At 39.6% G+C, this 21,883-nt stretch overlaps 1 protein-coding gene across 4 annotated transcripts in view; it reads left to right on the top strand.

The window, feature by feature from the left end:
- Positions 1-1,612: 1,612 nt before the first annotated feature.
- Positions 1,613-21,883, top strand: part of TUT4 (terminal uridylyl transferase 4) — a 45,375-nt gene continuing 25,104 nt past the window's right edge. The window contains exons 1-5 of one of the 4 annotated variants that reach the window (XM_048061909.2): positions 1,613-1,749; positions 10,101-10,776; positions 12,540-12,703; positions 16,228-16,344; positions 18,580-18,757. In XM_048061909.2, coding sequence (XP_047917866.2) covers positions 10,215-10,776; positions 12,540-12,703; positions 16,228-16,344; positions 18,580-18,757 — 1,021 coding nt within the window. In that variant the 5' untranslated portion in view covers positions 1,613-1,749; positions 10,101-10,214. Of the gene's footprint in view, positions 1,750-10,100; positions 10,777-12,539; positions 12,704-16,227; positions 16,345-18,579; positions 18,758-21,883 lie in introns of those variants that run through there. The other 3 variants (XM_048061910.2, XM_013176294.3, XM_067001572.1) reach the window with 3 other exon arrangements.

Below are 21,883 nucleotides of genomic sequence, written 5' to 3'. Positions count from 1 at the left end.
CATGTTTCTATACTACTCCCTGCAATAAAACATTCAACATCAGCAAAGAAAGCAGAATTGTTTCTGAAAATACACAGCAACTATGTCAAAGACCATTGGTTTTGTAGTGGTTCGAGTTTTCAGAGCCAAACTGCACTAGCATTTTCAATTAAAGTCTATCCAACAGTTTGAACTAAATTGTTGAAAGAATCTGATATATTCTAATAAATTTCAGCTCGCAGGAAAAATGCCAATCAGGCTAACAAACTGGTGTCTGTTTGCTCAGTAGCATGTCTAAATATCGATCTAGGATGACAATATCCAGTAGCAAGTATAATTTAGTTACTTTTGCAATTTACTCTTTGGCCTACTAAACCTAATAAAAATATTTGTCAAATAGGACTGGATTGAAACCACCACCCAGCTAACCTCAGCTGCTCACCGAACAGCACTGAAGCACTTCAATTTTTGTCACTGCTGATTTTGACGGGATTAGGCCCATCTTTCTAAAGGCGAAAGCTCTGCGCAACTTCCCATTAGCAATACCCTGAGGTATCCATTCCTCGTTTTGTAAAACTTGAACTTCAAGTGAACCATGAGAAAGCAGATTAGCTCTAAGGATTGCACTGAACTGACAATACATTTCAAAGCTTTATTCCACCAGCATTTGTAGCATCCAGCATTACAGATTTTGCAACTTTTACCTACACAGGCTCCCTGAGGTAGCCTTTCCAGCACTATTATTCATGTTATTTTGAGTAACTTCCTTTCAATCTCTTCAGTAGTTCAACAGTAATCTTTTATGCCCCTTGTTTTTCTGGACAGGCCTCCTTACCCAGGGCTAAGAAGTGCCAACAACATGACATTTCCCTGCCAAGAAGGGGTAGTGCTGTACTGCATCACTGAGAGATTTGCCTTACATAAACACTTGCCAATTTCTTTAGGTCACCCCCCAGCACTGCCAAGAGCTGGGCAGGCCAGCTCTTCTCCCCCGAGACCTGCGGGAGTGCCAGCAGACACGCTGGCCAAGCCGCTGTCCCTAGCTGCAGCTGGGGCCAGCTTTGCAGCCAAGGTCAGGGAGCCAGGGAGCATTTCCCTCAGTGTGTCCCGTGTTGGGGAAAGGCCCCGGGAGGTTCGGGGTGTCCTGCAGCCTGTTTACCACAGGCTGCTTTGTGTGGAGCACACCAGCGCTCCTCCACCGACCGGCAGCGTGCAGAGCAGGCTAAGGGGCAAAAAAACCTCAGAGGCGCAGGCTGTGGTGGGGGACCCTCAAGGAGCCACCACAGCGGATGAACAAGCCCAAAGGCGGCTCTACAGGGCCTGGGGCCTTGCCTGCGTGAGGGGGGCCGGGCATTCCCTCACGGCTTGTGGAAAAAAAAACGGAAAAAAATTGAGGGGAAAAAATCGAGCAGCTGATTCCCTCAGCCCCCTGCTGCAGCACCGCGGCAGGCCGGCCGGGAAGGCGGGGGAAGGCGGCAAGCGGGGCTCTCCCCTAAACCGAGGGAGCCCCGGGAAGGGCCGAGGGGCCGGGGGAGGCCGAACCCAGCCGTGCCAAGCCCAAGCGAACCGAGCCGGGCCAAAAGGAACCGAGCCTGGCCGAGGCGAGCCGCCCGCCCCCGGGGCTCTCCCTCCCGCCCTGCCCCACAATGCAGCGCGCGGCGCGGCTGACATGGCGGCCGGGCCGGACTGAGCCGCTGCCGTCGGGGCCTCCAGCAGCCGGAGCCGGGCATGGCGGGGGCGCAGCCCCGGCACCCTTAGGGCCGCAGCCAGGTACCGGGCCCCGGGGGGCCGGGAGGGGGCTCCCCCGACAGGGTGAGGGCGGCTGGGCGCTCTCTGCCCTCTCCCCTTTCCCCTCTCCCCCCGTGCGCGGCGGGGCGAGGCGGGCTCGGGGGGCACGGTGCCCGCGGAGCCCCCGGAGCCCCCGGAGCCCCCGGCCTCAGCCCGCCCGGCCCCGGCCCCGCCGCTCGCCGAAGCCTCGCAGCCCTGCGGCCGGCCGCTGAAAGGCTGCGAGGGGGGGTCCCGGGCCATCCTCGCCCGCTGGGCCCCCGTCCAGCCCGGCCGTGGCCCCTCCTGCTCGCCCAGGGGAGAGGTTCGGGGTTCTGGGCGTCGCGGGGTGCCCGCAGCGCCGCCGGGGGCTGCCTCCCCCCGGGGTGGCTGTGGCTCTTTTGTCGGCTCGTCTCGTGTGCGGGGAGAGCTGAACGAGGCTCCAGCTCCTGCAGGACGCTGCGATGTGCCAGTTGGCTCAATGTGTCACAGCCCCCGAGGCCTTCTTGCTGTTAAGGTTGTTTGTGGGAATAGCAAAGGGGATGAGCTGTGAGGGCGCAGAGGAACAATGTAATCAGGTTCAGGCTGAGGTATTAGGGAGGGACTGGTATGTGAAACAATAGTTTTATCTGCGTGCGGATCCATTAATTCTTTTTGGTTTTCACGCCACCCCCACGTCACTTTGCTTCATGAATGCCTTGCCCTGCCTTTGAGGGTCACTGCATCTGCTTGAAAATAGAGGATACATGTTGGTTTTGTTTTACTTATGTTCCCAGCTCGGGGAGGTGCTTTTGGACAGTCTGACCCCAGATAGTTATGACATAATTATTTCCGAGACGAGAAAAGTAACCCAGACATGGAAATATGACTTAATTACAGTATCTGACAGAAGAAGCTATATTAGGAGTGAGAGGTCTCCTTTTCAACCATTAGTTATGTAGTGAGCTTTTGTCTACCTGACTTTAGTGATAATCGCTGCATAAAATTATTTTTAGGATGAAATTACAGTTTCCCAGAACATATGTGTTGGGATATGATCCTGGAGGATACATAGAGAGGGATCAGAAAGTTCTTTCTGTGTTCTGTCCTTGCACAGAAAACAGCTGGGACTTTGTCTCCTACCCACCTAGCGCAGGAACAGAAATTGCAAGGTGCCACGGGGCACCTACACGGTACAGGGCATTTGCCTGCTTCTTCCTCTGAAGGGAATTACTGCTGCAGGGACAAAGGGGAGAAGGATTTCCCTGTGTCCTACTTGAAAGCAAGATATCCCTAGGGAGCTCCTCTTAAATTTCTTGTGGATCTGCTTGTCACGGTTTTGGTTTGTATATTCATATCGATAAGGCAGTTCAAAATCTTGCCCAGCTGAGAGTATATCCTGCTTTCTAGTTGTGCTTGCTTTTACATTTTATGAAGTGTTTTTACTAAATCAACTTTAATTGTTGTCCTCATCTTGATGAGGTAACGTAATACTGGTACAGAGTATTTATTTTTTTCATGGAAGGACAGATTCTGCGTTTTGCTTATTGGATTAATTTGCAGCATGGAAGCCATCCAGGGGAAGTCAACGTTTCTGATGCTTTTGGCGCATTATCAAACAGCGTACAATAATAATCACAAGTTGTTTAATTGTACATAAGTGATAGATCAGTAACTCTTTTAGCACAGAAGTACTGAAAACACATTGTCTAAGTTTAGTAAGAATGCATATGAATCTCATGTTTTACTTTTGAACAGCGCTGCATACACAGATGTGTATGTACCCATACTATACCCTTGGTTCTGATGTTTTAGTAAATCTTTGGAAAAAAACAGTGCATCACATGTTACTAGATTACTTAATTAATTTTTATTTCTGTTGCTGTCTAAAAGAAACATTGCCAGCAAGAAGTAACTTTCAGACTTCAGTTTTTGGTGTCAGCAAAACTTGACTTGGGAGTCTGGAATCAGTTTAGTGTTACAAACGGTTGTGAATCAACGCATGTGCCAACTATATGAGTGTATTTTTGACAACTTTTCTAAAGTAACAGTTTCCAGTGTATTTCTTTCAGAAGTGAAAGTGCTGGATCCTAGTAAAGCAGACCTAAGGATGCTGGTGGTAACGGATCCATTTGCTTTGGCTGTGGTTTGTGAACTAGTTTGCAGCTGGTACGAGGTAGTGCAAAGGATGTCCTCCTAAAGGATTAGGGTTTGGGTGGAAGGATCACTGTTAATACAAGATCCAGATAAAGTTCTATGCCAAAAATACACACTGTTGTATTTTTATTGAGCACAAACAGCAAGGAGAAACAGAAGTTTAAGAAGAAGATGGATAGATAGAATTTAAATATGTAGCTGCTATTTAAGCCAGCTTCGTGATCAGTTCAGGCCTCCAGAAGCTACTTTAGCCTCTGAAAGGCCTTACGCCTATGTAGTGCTGTATTGCTTTTTTTCCCTCTTTTTTCCTTTTTTTTTTTTTTTCCTCTCTAGCCTCCTACCCTGTACCCTGTACTGGTACAAATGTTGTTTGTTCTTAAAAGTTAGAGCTAACTTGGATCAGTTTCCTGATCTGGTTACAGCATGTACCTTGCAACACAGAGCAACATTTGAGGCAGGTGGTACCCCTTTTTTGGCTTCAGAGCTTAAGCCGATTGCGAAACGGTGGGGTTTTTCAAAAGTTTAAACAACTAGTACAGTAAAAGTGGGGTCAGACCCCAAACTCTGAGGCATTAGGTATCTTTATATGAAATACACAGGGAAGGGAGGACACAGTAATGTAATTACACAGCTGGTGGAACAGAGGGAGGGTGGCTTTCCTCCGTTTGGAGTGGGATTGGTCAGCACTAGTAGGTTCAGAAATTAGTCCTTGGCATTTGCTGCTTGGTGACACACCTCTTTCTTGCCTTCCCAGTCAGTCAGACCAGCTTGTAGGAAACAGAACGGCTGTCGATGCAAATAGGAGCTAACCCGTATCGAGCACGTTCTGTATGGATTTCCTGTCTCGCATATCTGCTTGTTTAAGGGCTTAATTGTAGGATGGTTATTATACCTAGATACATTAATGCTAAGCTTTGCATAAAGCAAGGCCTTTCCTGTTACTTCAGTTACAAATGATACTTACCTAATTCAGATACAGCCTCGTTACAGTTTTATATCTGAAGTTGTTTATCTAACGAATCCTTCTTAGAAGTTTTTAATCCTCTGCACTCATGTTTAACATCAGAGCTTCCTACTTCATTATGTATCTTTGCTAGGGCCAGAGTGCTGGCTAGCTGTGTCCCTGTTTTTTTGTGTGTTTAATTTTACGTGCGTGGCGCTGGCTTCCTTCTCGATAGATTTTTGAAGTATTATAGTTATTAGCTTAAATCCTATCGCTTCTAGAAACAGGAAGGTCTGAGACACGGTATAGCACTTACATGTTTGTTACTAAGAATACCTATGGGTTTACTGCTGGGGGAGCCTGAGGCGCTTTAGTGGCCAGTAATCTCTGATAGTTTTAGTTTTAAGTAGTTTGGAAAAACACCAGGGACTGATAACAGTTTGTACTAAGTTACGTGTAGCTTATCATAAAGCAAACATAAACATATTTTTTTTAAGCAATTGGCACAGGACAAGGGAGAAGCTTGAATTGAAGCTTGTGTAAGTTCTCAGATGCAGAAAGGGGCCTGAGGCTATAACCAGTCCCGAAAAGAGGCTCTCCCCTTCGCACTGGCAGATAGGGCTGTCTGCAGAAGGAGACATTACCTGTGCTGCAACATGAGCAGAGCGCACAAGACAGCCTTCCCTTTTGTTTCTGGCTGTGGCCTTTGTTTGTTGAATTTCATTTTAGTTTGGTTGGAGGTTCAGTCGGGCTGTATTGGAAATCTGCCTGGGGAGGCTGAGGTTTATCGCCCCCCTTGCTGCTGGAAGGCAGGGAGGTTCGAGCTGAAGGGACGGTCTAATGGGACGGATTAAAGCAGGTCTCAGATAAAAAGACAGGTCCCTCTATCTCTAGGGAGTGAATACTTTACAGAAAGAGGGTGATAACAGTTGTGTTTATAGTACTTTCTCTCTTAATATTTAATCTAGTTGTCCCTGAGGAATCGAAACTTATGAGGCTGCTCAGTTTCCCTTTAGTTGCTCTTCTCCACTCTCGGAGATGTTTTTGGACATTTTAGTCAGTTGGGACCGAATTTTAGAACAGGCTTAAAATAATGTCCGAAGATTGCTGAGTTTCCGTATGTTTTCTGGGAAAAAAGATGTCTCAGTAGAGGAAGGATCTCTACATTTCTTCTTAGGGAGAAGCAAAGGACCACACAGCACGGGTGTTCCTTGAGCTGCAGCCTATCTTCTCCACCTGCCCAAAGGACTGTGATGTGACAGAGGAGCATGAAAACGAGTGGGTAGGAAGCCAGGCATCTTTAGTTCGGCTTCTAAGAATGGCCCGGGTTGGAAGGGACCTTAAAGATCTTCTAACAAGGAAATGATTAAAACAGAAGTGCTTTGCGAAAGAGCTTCCTGTCACAACTCAGCATGCAAGAGCTCACAGTTTCGCTTGGTCTTCACCTTTGAAAAGGCAAAATCTGACCCAAGATGTGGGGCTTTAAAAGGAATTAAATACAGTTGAACAACTTGGGATGAAGGAGTAACAGGGCAAATGGGTCGAAGTATCTTATTGAAAGTAGTTTTTGTGTTGGTTTTTTGTTCATTGGTTTTGTTTTGTAAGTGTTACCGTGAATTTTTGCAATTCAAATGCAGAATTTTGTAATGGTAGTCTGAGAGAACAAGGAAACAAAAGAATCTGGCAGAAATGAAAGTGAAACAATCTCGCTCCTTCATTTTGTGAGCCTGAAATGAATTCTACGATAGAGAAATCTAAGCTGATTTTAAACATCCTAAAAATTGATCGTTGTAGGTGTGTATAGATTTAATCGTTTTCCAGAATTTGAGGTCGGATGATGTGTTGTCTGACCTCGAGCTGCTGTATTCCAGCCAGATGATTTTTCTTCAGAGTGCCAAGAACTGAGCTAGATTTCAGAGGAGTAACTGGCACCGTGCATTCAGAGAAAAAAAAGGGAAACCGAATCCCCTGTAACACCAGGACATTGAGGAATACGCTGAAATGATTTCAGCAAGTGAATCCTTCCCCACATTGCAGATGAAAAACTCTGCTTTTGTTGCCAACCCGCCTGGGAGAAAATTCAGTTTTCATTCCAGGTCTGGCAATTGGTATGGGCCTGAGCTTGTGAGTAAGACATGCCATCCAGGTTTCTAAAAAGATGCCACCTCAGCAGTGATTCACTCCGCTCCAGCATTGTGTTTCCAACCGTGTTACTCCTTTTGGAGGCACTCCTTTCTCTCCTCCCGTTTCCCTCTCTTCCCTCTCCAATACCTGGCTGCCCGGTATCTGGCAGAGGAGGAAACCTCCTTTTTAGGCTGTTTTGCTTTTAGTAGTGGTCTCTATTTTCTTTTTAGTGTTTAAGTTTTGTTAATAGGTTCATATTGTAGTTCTTTGTGAGCTGGGTAATGAGGTTGATATTGAGTGTGTTAAAGCAGTTTAGATTATTTTTAATTTGCTAAATCATTTCGGTATTAATAAAAAAAAATTAACCCTAAATACAACGTTATTGCACATGCATTTAAGATTCTGAATTTTATGTGGAACTCTTATTTTTTTGTTACAATCTTGACTAAATTGCCTAAGTGATCTTTATTTTAATTTCTTTGGTATAAAGAATAGCTCTGTGTTTTTTTTTAACCTTAACTACTTGCGTTTGATTACACTCACTCTCTCAACGTGTAACTGCATTATAGTATTCAATTTCTTAGCTGAGTTATAAAGGTAGTTTTAAATGTGACAGGAAAAATCTAAGGAAACTGCTAATAGAAAGTATGTCACGTTTGTGCATTTGATTAGAGCTTATATATTCTTCTTGAATGTGTAACTATATTCTTATTGAATGGATGAGATCAAATTGTTTGAGTTCAGAGTAGAATTTCTGTGGATTGTAAAAAAAAAAAAAAAAAAAAGAAAAAAAAAAGCCTTCTTTTATGATCCGAACTTAACGACTTGACAGTTAGAAGAAGCAGAGCTAAATGAAGCTCTCCTTTTGCTCCAATGCCACGTTTTTATGGTAACTTCAAGCTGGCCTTCCTGCCAGTTGTTGTTGTTCCAGGGCACTTGTGCTGCTTTGCTGTGCCCCCCTGCTGCTGCTGCTCCTCCCTGGTGCCAGCGTGAAGTCCAGCTGGACTGGGCTGCAGAAGTGCTCGAGGGAGCGCCCGAGGATTGGGAGTAAGGAGCTGGGGCTGGAAAAATGGCTTCTTGCTCCATCAGGGCTGGTGCCAACCTGCAGCTAACACAAAAGTGTGGCCTGGGTGTGCTCTAGTCCAGGGTCGAATGGTGGTGTGGGTGTCAGAAACGAAAGTGGAACTGCCATCTGCCTTCCTTCGCCGTGCTCCCCACCCTGAAAATGAGCAGCTAAAGCGTAAGGAGGAGTTCAGAATTTGAAAAGTCTTCCCCTGCATTTTCTCTTGTTTCCATTACAAAAAAATCTTCGCAGGAGAGCAGCGGATTGTTGGCAGACAGCAGTGTGCTGCATGTAGCTGTGACATCTATAGGGGATGGGGCAACGCTTCCAACAGGTGGTCAGGCACACGAGTACGGTGAGCCTACCTGGGTCCTTCTCACTGCACCCAGGCTGGAATGACACCGGTGTGGGTGGGCGCACATTTCTGGTGCTGGGCTAATAGGAATTGCTGTGGGAAAGGCCAGCTGCAATCCAAAGGCAAATACTACTTAATCTTCTGGATTTTTGGTCTTTGATTTTTCGTCTAGAAGTGTGAGCTGGATGTAATAATCAGTGTTCGATAGAGAACAGTTGTAATATTAAATACGTGACTTTGTGACCTAAAATGGCAAGCTGTTGGAATGGATGTACTAGTATAGATTTTTTTTCCTTTTTCAAGATTTCTTATTAAATGCTCTGATGCTATCATTAACTTCATAACAATTCTTGGTTTTGCTTTTGGTTTTGTTTTTAATTTTTCTGAAATATAGTGCATATTTTCGGTGATATCAACAGAGGCTTAAGCTATCCATTTTTAGTATGTGGTTTGCATCCTGAAGTATTTCCTGGCTTGTGTCTCTCCAAAGTGAGAGATAGTAGCTGCATTATATAGCCTGAAAAAAAAATTACTGTGCTTTATACTGATGGTATTCAGAAAAATTAGATTTTTAGCAGACATTTTAATCTGATTCTTTTGTTATTTCCTTTTTTAAGTACGAAAGTACATTGTTTTACTCCTAGTTGTTGTAATCCATGGATTTTTTTGTTATTCCTCTGCTAAATGATAAGCTACTTATTTGGATAGTTTCTCTAAAAGCGTGATCCAGAAATTTCCATGGATCACGCTTTTAACTGCTAAGTATGTAGGTGGACAGGAAGGAGAGAAACTCTGTTCCAGAATTCCAAATCTTGCTATAGTTGTACAAAATTGATTTTATTTTGTGTCTAATACATCATTCTCATTTTTTTATTGCTATCTGAAGGTTGTTTAAAAAGAAAAGAATCCAGGCTCTTGCTACAGATTCTTTTTCTTCGTTTTCTACATAAGTGAGTGTAATTCCTTAAAAACAGGTTCCATTATTCATGCTTAGCTTCCCATTGGAACACCAATCTTTGAGTTGTCTCCAAAATAAAACTCAGATGATATACCACTTAAAGGACAGAGGTTTAGATAAGTCGAGGTAAACTGCAGCTAAACAAAATATCTACTGCTTCTGTTTTTTTGACTAATGAAAATCTTACTTAATTGGTGGCAATTAACGTGTGAGAATTGTATGTGTTAAATGTTGTGCTTAAGTATCTGTGGAGGTAGGTGGTAGGTCAGATGTCAGATTTATTCCCAATAGTTTTATATCACTAAATATTTTTTCAGTTAACAAAATGGAGCTGGTATGCTGGAATGAATTAGCTTTCTTGAGCAGTGTGTTTTATTGTATTTTTTAGATGTGTTATTTTTTCAAATTTTCAGTGTAGTTGCAGATATCTTTTTTTTTTATATTTTTTTCCTAAAGCCAAAAATAGGAAGGAAAGAAAAAAGCAAGCTGTTGGCAGTTTAATCACAGTGTTTTTTACCACATTCTGCCATTTTTTTGTTTCTTCATATTGCCCCCTCTTTTAAACAGAAGTAAAGTTTATAAAATTTTCATGAGTTTTATTTTAATATGGAATGTGTTATGAATATTCACGTATGAATATTCCCCCCTGTAGGGGGGAACATGCTTCCTCTATAACCATTAGGAGTTTCACTTCTCTTTAGAGGCGCTTATTTTAATGTTTCCTATGTAGAGCTTTGGTATTTTCCCTTCAGTTTACAAATGTGTATCATTTCTTCAGCAGACAATCAGCCACGATCCTTGCCTGCACAGTGGATTTAAAATCAACTTTAAATTACTGAAGAATTGCACTTCAAGTGGTCTCAAGAGACTGGAGAAGCAGGTCTTCACTATAATGGAAGAGGCCAAGAGCTCAAAGAATGGAAATCATGACCCAAGGAAGTCTGTCCGTCTTGTCTGTGAGGAAGGCAAAGCAGTCAAAGTTACAAATAATCAAAATTATAAACATAATAGAAATGACAAATCTGTGAAGGATATTGGGAGAAGTTCTCCAAGTGGGAACAACAGCAAAAAAAGTAAACAAAATGATGTTTTTCCTGAAAAACAAGGAGAAAATAAATCATGCAAAGTTAATAGTTGTAATCCTGGAACTAAAGATACGGTATCAAACATTCAGGATCGAAGTCATGGAAAAGCAAAAAAAAATTCTAATATATCATCAGCAATGGAAAACCTGAAACAAACAAAAGCTCAACAAGTGGGAGAAAATTTTCCAGGTTCCCATGTTTCAGGGAATGGGGTCAGTACGGAAACCTTAACAGCTACTCAGAAAGGGAAACTGGTGTTGGAAAATCCACTGGGAGTTCATACGTTGGAGACTAGTGTTGATCAAACTGGTGATCCTGGTAAGACTGCTTCAGATCAAAGAAAACTGGAACAGAAGCCTGATGACTTCAGTGAGTATTATTCAGCACTGCTTTACTCGTTTTTGTTCTGGTAAAATTGTTAACAATCTGAAATGGGCTTTGAAATGTTTCTATTGGTATATTTTTTTCACATATAGTAAGTTGCTGACTGCATTTACAGAGAACATTATTAATATAAGCATATTACATAGGGCATAAGAGATTATGGTAATAGCTGTCCCTTTTTCTTCTGCCTAAGACCTAAATGTCTTAGCAAGAGACTTAGAATGCGTGGGTTTCAGGCACTTTTGGAAATATAATGTCTTGGGCTGGGGGAGAACCTTTGATAATATCACTGCCATTTATGGAAATGCCAGATATTCCTTCTTTTCAGAAAGAGCAGGAGAAAAAATCTGCAAGAAAATATTTTTTATAGGTATGAGAAAAATATTTACCTTTTTTCTGAGGTTGTTACATTCTTTTTATTACTAAAAATGCTTAAAAGATGGTTTGGCAGATGGCTGTTTAATTTAGGGAGCTGTGGAATGCTTCCCATCCATCAGTGGTTACCCTTATGAGTGTTCAATTTTTGTGTCTTTTTCAATTTCAAAATTAAATATCTGGATCAGGATTTGTCTCGTTTCAAGTTAGCTCCTCATAACAGACTTAGTCACGCTTCTTCAGAACACAGTATTTTCTAATAAAATACTGCTTTACAACTGCAGTGTCAGAGTGCAGAGCTTCTACTTGAAATATTTCCCACTACTGCAACAGCTACAGCAGTGGCTTGTGGGGCAATACAAGGGAAAATATTAAAGTGCATATTTTTTTTTTAGCTATGCTTATAAAAAAAACTTAACAGGAAAAACAAGTTGAAATGGCAGCGTCCTCTGATCAGCCAGCTCTTTGTAGACTGCCATCATGTGCTGTAGGGACCATCTGTCACTGACAAACCAGGACTTGAAAACTTGCTCACTTTTTTTATTCCTAGTTAGTCAGGGAGGTGGAGGGTGTAAAGATCTTGTATGTAAAAAAAAAATAAAAAATAAAAAAATAAAAGGGTGGAGAGGAAACCCTCTCACCTTTGGTGATGCAAACACTACTGGAAGAATTTAAGATGAAGATGTTTGTAGAGCTTAATGAGCTATGAACAACTCATAGGCATCTGGAGGAACTGGACTTTTGGAATTGACTGGTGTGTGTTTGTGAGTAGCAGCGTTCCAGAGCTCCATGGTTGCTAGCCCTTGGTGGCAAGGTGTCACGGCCTGTTCAGGTGCAACTCCAACAGTCTTCTGACCCGAGTGGTTGAAATATCTGGTAACTGGCGTTGTAAGGTCGTTTGGATGAGTGTCTTTAAAGTGATTTTCTGACTGTTTCCGTAGCAAAATGTATTGGGTGAAAAAAGAAAAAACGAGCTAGTATTTTTATGTCTGTTAAGTATAGCATTGGGATCTCGTGTTCTCTGTTCTGCATAACAAAAAATCTTTTTTGCCTCAATGAACTTTGTAGAGATTATGAAGTTAGGACTGAAATACAGAACAAATCTACCTTGTTTGTTTTTTTCTTCTCTTTCTGAGAGTGTGCTTAGTAGTACAATGGTCTTTGAAGTCTCTCCAAAATATTGGTTAACATACTGGAAAGTTTCTAATGTCTGAGGTGATTTTGGTCAGATGGTCAGACTTTGGACAAAAAACCAACCCTAGAATATAGTTCCAGTTTGTGTCTGGCTTCTTAATGAGATGCTCTTAACTGCTTTGGCTTCTGTACTCTACCCTTTACTTTCCTCTGAAGAAAATGACTGTTTCTTTCTCTAGGTAAAATAAAGAATTCTGAATCAACTAAAGAACATACCTTGGAAGCTGACTATTTAGAAAACACGGCTGTTATTGATGAATCTAATCTGACAGCTGAACAGCAACTGGGATTGAAACAAGCTGAAGAGCGTCTGGAAAGAGATTATATCTCCCGACTTGAAAAAGTAGGTTGAGTTATTTGTCAGCTAAAAAAGAAAATGGATGTCTTCTTTCACTGTCATCACCATATTTCAGGTTGGGTGGTATTTCCACTGTAGCCTGTTGCCTCTGTTTCTCTCTTCTTTATGGTGAATCTCTTTAGTGATACTAACCGTAGTAGTTGACTTGTCATTCACTGTGACAGAATATACAGACTGAAAATTTACTGTGCCTTTTTTTGGCTCACGGCATGTTTATAGAACAGTATTTTTTAAAAATTGTGCAGATCTAAAGGTTTTCAGTTTTATACTTATCTAAGGTTTTCTAGGAAGTCCAGTTACCTGGAAACTCTGGTTATAGGATTGAAAGGAACTTCATTATATCTTCAGTATATCACCCTTTTACCAGTACAAATCACCTCTATTGAAGACAAAACCTTAAAAACGCTTTCTAAGCTGTTTTAGTAATCTCCAGTGAAGCAAATTTTGATGTCATTATAGGTGTAACTCAGAAGTTTTTTCTTGGTGTCTAACCTAAGTGTCTCTTGGAGCATTTTAATCCTTTGTATGCTGTCCTAAGATCTAACTTTCTTCAGCAATTTTCTATACATTTGAAGATCATTACTTTATACCTTCTTTTTGAAGATCATTACATTATATCTCCCTGAAGGCATGTCTTCTTAAGACTCCCTAGTTGTTCTTTGGTCATAGGAATTTTTTTAGTTGTTTCATTCCTGTTGCTTTTTTCTGGGCTTTCACCACCTGGTCCATGTAACTGTGGTATCCAAAAATGGACACGGCCTTTCAGCTGAAGTCTTACATATAAAGAAGAAAGCTGGTTTCATCTATCTGAAATACAACATTGCGTTTAGGATATGTGTGTTTTTGTTTTTTTTTTTTTTTTTTAGTAGCAATAGGATTTTGGCTTAGAATCGTTAAGGTTGGAAAAGACCTCCCAGATCATCTGGTCCAAAATCATCTGGTCTGGTTTGTAGCTTGACCAGCTCCCCACATCCTTTTCTTAAGAAATGTCCAACCAGGTGTTCCCTGCCCTGTATTTCTTGCAGTTGACAGTATCTAAGGAGGAGGAGCAATACTTTGCTTTGATACTATTTAATTGCAAGTTACTTATTCCATTTCTCTCATTTGTTGTGATCACTGAATTATTATTGTCTTACAAAGTCTGTAGTCTCTCCCAATCGTGTCTTTCTCATGTGTAGTCAACATACACTGTATTGCATTTCGTAGATCTTTAACAAAAATATGAAAGATTCTCACCCCAGAAGGACCCTGTTGAAAACTATTTGGCACACACGTTTAGACTGGTGGTGAACCACTCTAAGGATGTGTGCTCTGAGGACAGTTTTCTGAGCAGCTTCATTCTCACCTTATTGTTCTTTATTTAGATAGTATTTACAGTCTCCTTTTTAGAATGGTACTGTCAAGTGACAAAAACGTTGTAAAATTCAAGATGCAACATCTGCTGTTTCTTCGAGCTCTATGATTTTCTTTTAGAAAGGCAACCCTGAAATTGGTTTAGTACAGTTTGTTTATAGCACCTATGACCCACTTTTTTCCTATATGCTTATTAATAACTTATTTATTACAGTGTTTTTCCGGACACTCCTACTGACTGGCCTGTAATTCTTTGGTTCATCCTCTCTAGCATTTTAAAGATAGTCTCGAGGTTTTTCTTTTCTAGTGATCTGCAACCTTCCCATTAAAATCTAGCTGGCTCTGAGGTGGATTAGCACTGTGAATAGCCAAGCACAAACTTCACCAGACCTGGCTTCTTCTAAGGCATCTGATTTACTCAAATATTAGTATGTGGGTTTTTTATTGTTTGTTTCTCATTCTTTCATTGCTCTTATGCATAGCTAGATGATGAAAATTGTCTTTATTACAGAGGCAAAATAAAAAACATTGCATGATTCAACCTTTCTGGCAATAATATCTGTTGGCATAATACTACAGATCAGTGTAGGAAAGAAATATCCAATCATTTTTAATACTGTTTTTGCTGATAGTTTTAGAAGAGTGTTAAAGTATTTATTTTTGATCTGCTTCAGTCATCAGCTATTGAATACTTGAGCTAGCTAAATGTAACTGTAGGTTGTATTCCAAATAGGTGTTTAATTTCGTTTTATTAGGTAACAATCTCATAAAAAGTAAGGATGAAGAGACTTAGTAAGTGTCATGACAGTGTTACTGTAAATTGATCTGTAGTTGGAGACTCAGGCCTTCATTTTTTTTTTTTCCCAAAAGCAAAAGATATATTCAGTATATGGAAAAACTTGCCCAAATTCAGCAGTGGTTTAGGTCTTCGGTGTAAGAAACAAGCGTTCTCTGCTCATTCATTGTTATGTCACTGTTTAAACAGCTGGTGTTTTTAGTATACTTCTCAGAATTAGTAAATATGGATATATTAGAATTAAGATGAAAATTCTAAGTAGGTGTTTTTTCCTCTCTCCTCATTATAACTGATAGCAATTATTAGAAAAACCCTAACAAGTCTACAGGAAAACAAAGGCATTTCTTTGGGGCCCATTCAAGAGCAACACAAGGAAGAACTGTCCCTCTTGGTCTTTGATGTGAACATACCAAAAGGTTTCCTATAGCTGTGTTTTATTAGAGTAAGAAAACATAACTGCAGGATGAGACAGATTAAAGTAGAATTTTGAGAACAACACCCCATCTTTGCAGAGACTGTCCTTTCTGCCTTTTGATCTTGTAGTTCTCAGTGTTTTCCTGGTTGAAAAACTCCACATTGTGCCCTCTTCGACCCGAAGAATGTGATGATTTTTTTTTCCATTGTCTCTTAAGGCTTGTCTGCTCAGCTGCTTCTTGCAGACTCTCGGGTCTCTCGGGCTTCAGCTCCCCATTTGGGTACTCTGTCTCTCCCAGCCTGTCCATCCAAAATGCTGAGCATAACAAATTGTTACTCAAAATGGAATAATCTTATCTCTTGTCAGAGGATCCCACCTTATCCAGAGTATAGTCATCAGTAAGTCAGAAACTGGCTATCTTCCTCCCTGTTGGCCAGCTGAACCCTTTTAAATAGAAAAAAAAATGCAGTACTTGCACAGCACGCTCTGAATATGCTAGCCAAACAACAACACCATCTGTCATAACATGTATAGTAGATAATGTGATGAATACTTCCCATTTTCTCATCAGAGAAAGGCGGATAGATGCTGAGATTTAATAAATCCATAGTTATTAAAAGCTTGAGCTGACAAGGGAATGGCTTACTGGCCTCTAGTTCAGCCTTAAGAGGCATAAACTCTTCAGTCTTAATCTTGCATCACTAAAATCTACTGAGAAGTGTAATGGCCAACTCATCTCATTTCCTTTCTTCACACTCCCCACGTGTCATATGGGTAAAAATCCATTTCCACCGTGTTTTCTGAAGATTAGTTAATGTTTGCAAAGCACCTTGACATTACAAATGTTACATAATTGTTAAATAGAATTTGTTATTCAAACAGTTGAGTTTTTCAGACACGATTGGCAGAAACATTTTCTTTTAATCTATGGCCATTTTTCCCCAGCGCTCCCCAGAATACACCAACTGTCAGTATCTATGCAAGCTCTGCTTAGTTCACATTGAAAATATCCAGGGAGCTCACAAGCATATTAAAGAAAAGCGTCATAAGAAAAATATAATGGTAAGTTAACAAATAAAAATTATGAATGGTTTTTTCTGTTTTTTAAAGGTTTTTTTGTTATGTGGTATGTTCTCTTTGGTCATCTTCGTTTAGGTGAAAGTTTGTGTGTGCTGAGCAGAGATCCACGGATCTCTGTTGCTCCTTTTCTGTTTGAGAGGAAGGGCTTGATATCTGTCCAGACAGAGAGGAAAGAACATTTTTGGTCATTGCTTCTGAATTAGTGTCTCTGAGTAGTGGGCAGTTCATCACACTTAGTAACACAAGGCAAGGTAGCTTAGGTGAGAAACGTATTTAGTTCTTCCATTTCTTTCAAAAGTAATATCACTGGTAGCAAGACCTCCAGGGGCTGGAGTTGGGGTTGGGATTTTTTTGTGGTTTTGTGTGTGTGTGTGTTTTTCTGTTTTTTTTCTTTTTTGTCTGACTTGTTAGGTTTTATCCCTATCCTTTCTAGGATGGGTAAGCAGAGGGGATAGTATGTCTAGACGAAAGAAAGAGAGCTAAAGTAGAGAGGGATTCATTTCCTGAGATGTCACTCATCATCTCTCTGGGGTTACATATGGGTTTGATATGAAAATATCTGTACAGTTCTAAGGTTTTCAACAAAAAAAGACAATTGGTTTCCTTATTAGATACTCTGTTGTTACTGTTTGTGTTGTTTTAAGAAATGTTACATGCACAAAATGACGCACAGATTTTCATGCCAACCCATTTTTGTAAATGCTGATAGAGCTACAAATTCACAAATACATGGAGTCTTGTGTTTCAGGTGGCTTAAATAATGTTCCTACACCTGTTTCCCAAAGTTTAGTATATTATTCTTGTTTCCATGCATTTCTTACCAAACTTGTTTGTAATTAATGCTCTAATTCTCTTAAATGTGCAAGTCATCATCTGGAAAACTGAATGCTGTAAATCCTAAGAATCTTGTAAAGGAACACTTTTGTTTTTATGTTCAGTTACTAGTTGAAAGGGATTTTGGTTTTCTTGCTGGCTGCTAACTTGCACCAGGGAAAAAATAAACAACTAAATAATAATGGCAACAGACCATCCCCACATTTGATATGGAAACACTTTTCTACCGTGCTTTGCATCTGGGTATGGAAACAAAAATTGAGAAATGAGGTTTCTTTACCACTGAATGGAAATGCTAGAGAACAGGGAGTGGTTTCAGTTCTTAACACTTGTCTTCAGATAGTTGTATGTTGTACACCACATTGCAGTAGCAAGTGGTGTGTAACTGTCTAATGTTATATCATAAAATATACCTAATTAGAGCTCAAATTATTAGATGTAGGAGTGTCAGATAAGCTTTGTAGCAATTGTCATTCCTCAATCAAGAAAAAACATAAAGCAGTGACATTAAAAACAAAAACATAAAAACAAAAAACCACTTGCTTTTAAAAATGTGCATATTCTTTCTTATGCTGAATTTGTTCAAGTGAGAAAAGAAGAGTTGATAGATGAAACCTAGTGCTAATCAAACATTTTCATACTGGACTGTTGTGTTGTCTTAGTGCATAAATATTTTCTGGTTATTATTTATTTCTGTTGTCAGTCAGATTTTGTTTAGTTGATGAATTTGTGAAACAAATGATTGTTTCACTTGTCCCTAAATGACTTGATGTATCTGACACATTTATTGCGTTGGATTAAAATTAATTTTAATTTGATGTACTAAAACCAGCACTTTCTAGCACTGGCTGTTTAGGCATCAGTGGGAGGAGATTCAACTACTTAAAAGTTTCTTGGAGCTAAGAATATATTTTTTGCCACTGATACCTTTCTTTCAGATACAATCCACTCATAAAATCTGTGTAATTCTAGAAAATCTTTTTCAACTCAGTTACTTTTATTATGTAGGAACAGTTACAGCTTTTTATTTCCTTGTATGATTTCTGTTTCAGAACTGTCAGAAAATGTGGTTCAGGAATGTAGCACACCAGATTTCTTCCCCAGTTGCCAGCTGTGAGACATGTTCTCTTTTAAACACTGAGCATCTACTGTCATTTGTGAGCTGCACTACTGCATGTGCCAGTTAGGCTGGGCGGAGTTCCTACCTTTGAAAATGTTTGGTCAGGACCCCATGTAGATAGAACACAAACAGCAAACGATGCATTGCTTACATATCATGCAGTACTATGAGATACATACATTGATACATAGCATGCAATACTACGACGTAACCTTTTCTCTTAAAATATCAGTTTTTACTTTTATCATCCAACAATTATTCAGGAAAAACAAGAAGAAAATGAGCTGCGTGCCCTCCCACCCCCTTCTTCTGCACAGTTGGCTGCTCTGAGTTTTACACTCATTGAGGCAGCAAATGAACAAGGCATATCAGATGATGACTTCAGAATTCGTCAAGAAATTGTAAACGAGATGGAGAAAATTATTCAACAGCCCTTACCAGGTATACATAGTATCCTCCATTTTCTCTAGGTGAAAATTGTTCTTTTTGTTAATGGTGAATTAATACATTTGAGGTTAAAGTATCTTTATATCATATGATATTAATATATATAGGCATTTTAATACTGACTGGCAGTTGATTTAAAAAAAGCTAACAAATCTACAAAAGGAGGAAAATATGGTTGTCCTTATCTTTGCTTCTTTCTGGTGTGTGTTTATTGAAGCTATCGATCCTCTTTAACGTCATGATTTTTGATGAAGACTGGAAATTTCCAGAACACCAAATACTTCCTTCCAGGTCATGTTTAAAGCCTCAACCACTGAGGATCTTCCTCAGGCTCTAGTGCTACAAATCTTTCCACCTATATCTAACTTAGCAGTTAGGTATACTTGTCTGTGGCTTTTAATGTGACTTTTTTTTTCAAATGCACTTAATTATGCTAGCATGAATGATGCAGGGGGTTAGGAGGGAAAAAATGAGAAGACGCTTGAAGTCAGATGAAAAGAATATGTATCTTTTTTTCCTACCAGTCCCTAAGTTGCTTGTGGTATCTTTCAGACTCTTTTCCCCACCTCACTCCCCCCCCGCCCAAATCTGTGCTTTAAAAAAAATAAAAAATAGATCTCAGTGGTTTTGGTAAGCATACAGGACATTTTCAGTATTTAATTATGATCTGAAATATGTACAGGTACTAATCAGTAACTGTTCATTAAAACAAGTCATTCAGGTCAGCAAAGGTTATTGTTTAACAAGTATTTCTTCTTCTGTATATTTATAACTAGTGGGCAGTAAATGGAAGGAGGTGCACTGAGAGGTCAACTGGTGCTTCCAAAAGTCCCTTGAATTCTAGAGTTCTCTTAAAAAGGTCAAAATACTACATTTACTTAACTATATATAAATATCATACCTCATCTGCCCTTTTCTTGATCAAATGCTTTATGATAATAAAAATAATAATTTAAACAACCGTCTGGATAGGTATAATGTTTAGTCACATTTATGTCTTCAGTGGGTCAATAAAATTCCTAAAAATTGTCTGGATAAGTTAATTTTTTTCCCCTTCAGATGTGGAGTGTGTTACTTTACTAGAACACATTAAACATTCAAATTTAATTAATAGTACTGTTGTAAAATAAAGTAACCTAAATGTACATACAGGCAAAATAAACTGTGACACTTGCTTCTTTGCATTGATTTCTCATCATCTTCTATAGTGCAATTGATATGCTGGAAATTTGAGAGCTGATTTTTGGAGCTGCCATAATGTTGACATTATATGATCAATGGTTTGCTTTTCAGTGAATCTGAATGGAACAAAGTAATAATGGCATTGACAGGAAAAAAAAATCCAACTTTTCATTTAATCTGTATTAAAACTGGGTTGATTTTCTGCCTTTCTATTTATTTTAGAAATACCTTACTTTTTCCACTTTGCTTTGTAAAAATACTGGAGTGGGAAGGATATCTTTTTTTTCTTTCTTTGCTGTAGGATGATCAGCCTTAGTTTTAGGAGCTCTATGTAATATATTTTTAAACATAAGAATGCTCAATAAAAGTAGGGTTTGTAGGGTAGGACTTGGCTAAATGTGTTTGCATTGTGGTATTGCCATATGTGGCGCCTAGTACAGATTTCTCTTCTGACACACTATTGAGTTTTCCTCTGATAGTATTTTAATGTAAGAGAAAGCAAAGGAAAAGATCAGTATTTTTGTAAATAATTGTGAAGATTACTGTACTGTTGTCATTCAGCTGGCTGAATTGTTTGGAGTGATGCGTTGATGTGGAGCGGTGTGTCTGTAGCAGTGAGTGGCAACTTATTTCCCCTTTTAAAGCCTATAGTGTTTTAGTGAATGTGTTTTCAGAAGTTGTAAATTAAGAAAAAAATCAATTCATGTATGGTGTAGTAAACATGGGATGTTCTGACATGATTTTCTCATGGTTGAAGTCATGATAGAACTATGCAAAAATTCCTACTGCTATGAAAATCTGTAGGAAGCAGTTACAGGGGATTGCTTATTTATATAGTTACTGTATACAGATTCATTCTGAGAGAAGTGGTTTCCACACAGTGAAAAACAGACAAATGTTTCTTTGAAGCTGTATATTTGTAAGGTTTATTTTCTCTTATGAATTATTTTATGGTGGTTCTCTTTCAAAGTATTTGATCAGAACACAAATAAAAACAATATGAAAAAATGCAAGAAAAAACCTCTTTGCTGTGAGGCTGGTTGAACACTGGAACAAGTTGCTTAGAGAAGGTTGTGAAGTCTCCTTTTTTTGGAGATATTTAAAACCCAACTGGACACAGTCCTGGGCATCCTGCTCAGGATGACTGTGTGAGCAGGAGGCTGAACTAGAGGGCCTCCTTTCGACCTCCGCCATTCTGTGGTGAGAATCCCTGTGAGGGGTTCTGAGACCCCTCCTCACTGCCCCGAATGATAAGTGATTTGGAAGGGGTTGAGAATTATCTTAATTTTCAGCTTGCATAAATACGTCAGAGCCTTAATATATATACATTACAGGAAAGTTTTAATCTATGTAAATTGATTCATGAAGTGGGATAAATTATTGTTTATGGAGTGGAATGACATTTTTCATTGTATCATTACTGAATAGTTACTTTCTAATTAGTTTAGACTAGGTTTGTTATATATCATTGCAGGTAAGGAACTGTATTAACTACAGAAATACTGTTAAATGGGTACTCTGGCTTGAATTATATCAAAGTTATGTTTTACATGCATGTTTCATAGTGAATTGTGCATAGAAACTTGCTAATGTCATTGGCAGAGTTTGTAGTTTGTATAAAAATATTTGACAAAAGTGTATGAGGCAGCAAAGAACTTTATAACTGGCTAACTGCTCCTGTAAAATCACATTATTAACAAAAAAAAAGTAAAATATTGCACTGAGATGGTGACACTTATTGTAAGTTTATAGTTAGTTTCATTAAAAACTAAATCTACAGGCTGCATTGCAAAATTATTTCAAAATAACTTGAAAAATTTTAGACATTTGGTAATACTATTTGAATTATTAGTTTTCCTGTGATGCTGTGCTATAGAAATGACTAGACTTCACAGGAATGAGAAAGTGGTTCGATATTTATTAATCTGGTAGTACCAC

This window comes from Anser cygnoides, chromosome 8, assembly GCF_040182565.1.
Source record: "Anser cygnoides isolate HZ-2024a breed goose chromosome 8, Taihu_goose_T2T_genome, whole genome shotgun sequence".
Classification (NCBI taxonomy): domain Eukaryota; kingdom Metazoa; phylum Chordata; class Aves; order Anseriformes; family Anatidae; genus Anser; species Anser cygnoides.
The sequence above is the reverse complement of the archived record's forward strand: the minus strand, read 5'-3'. Positions and strand labels throughout refer to the sequence as shown.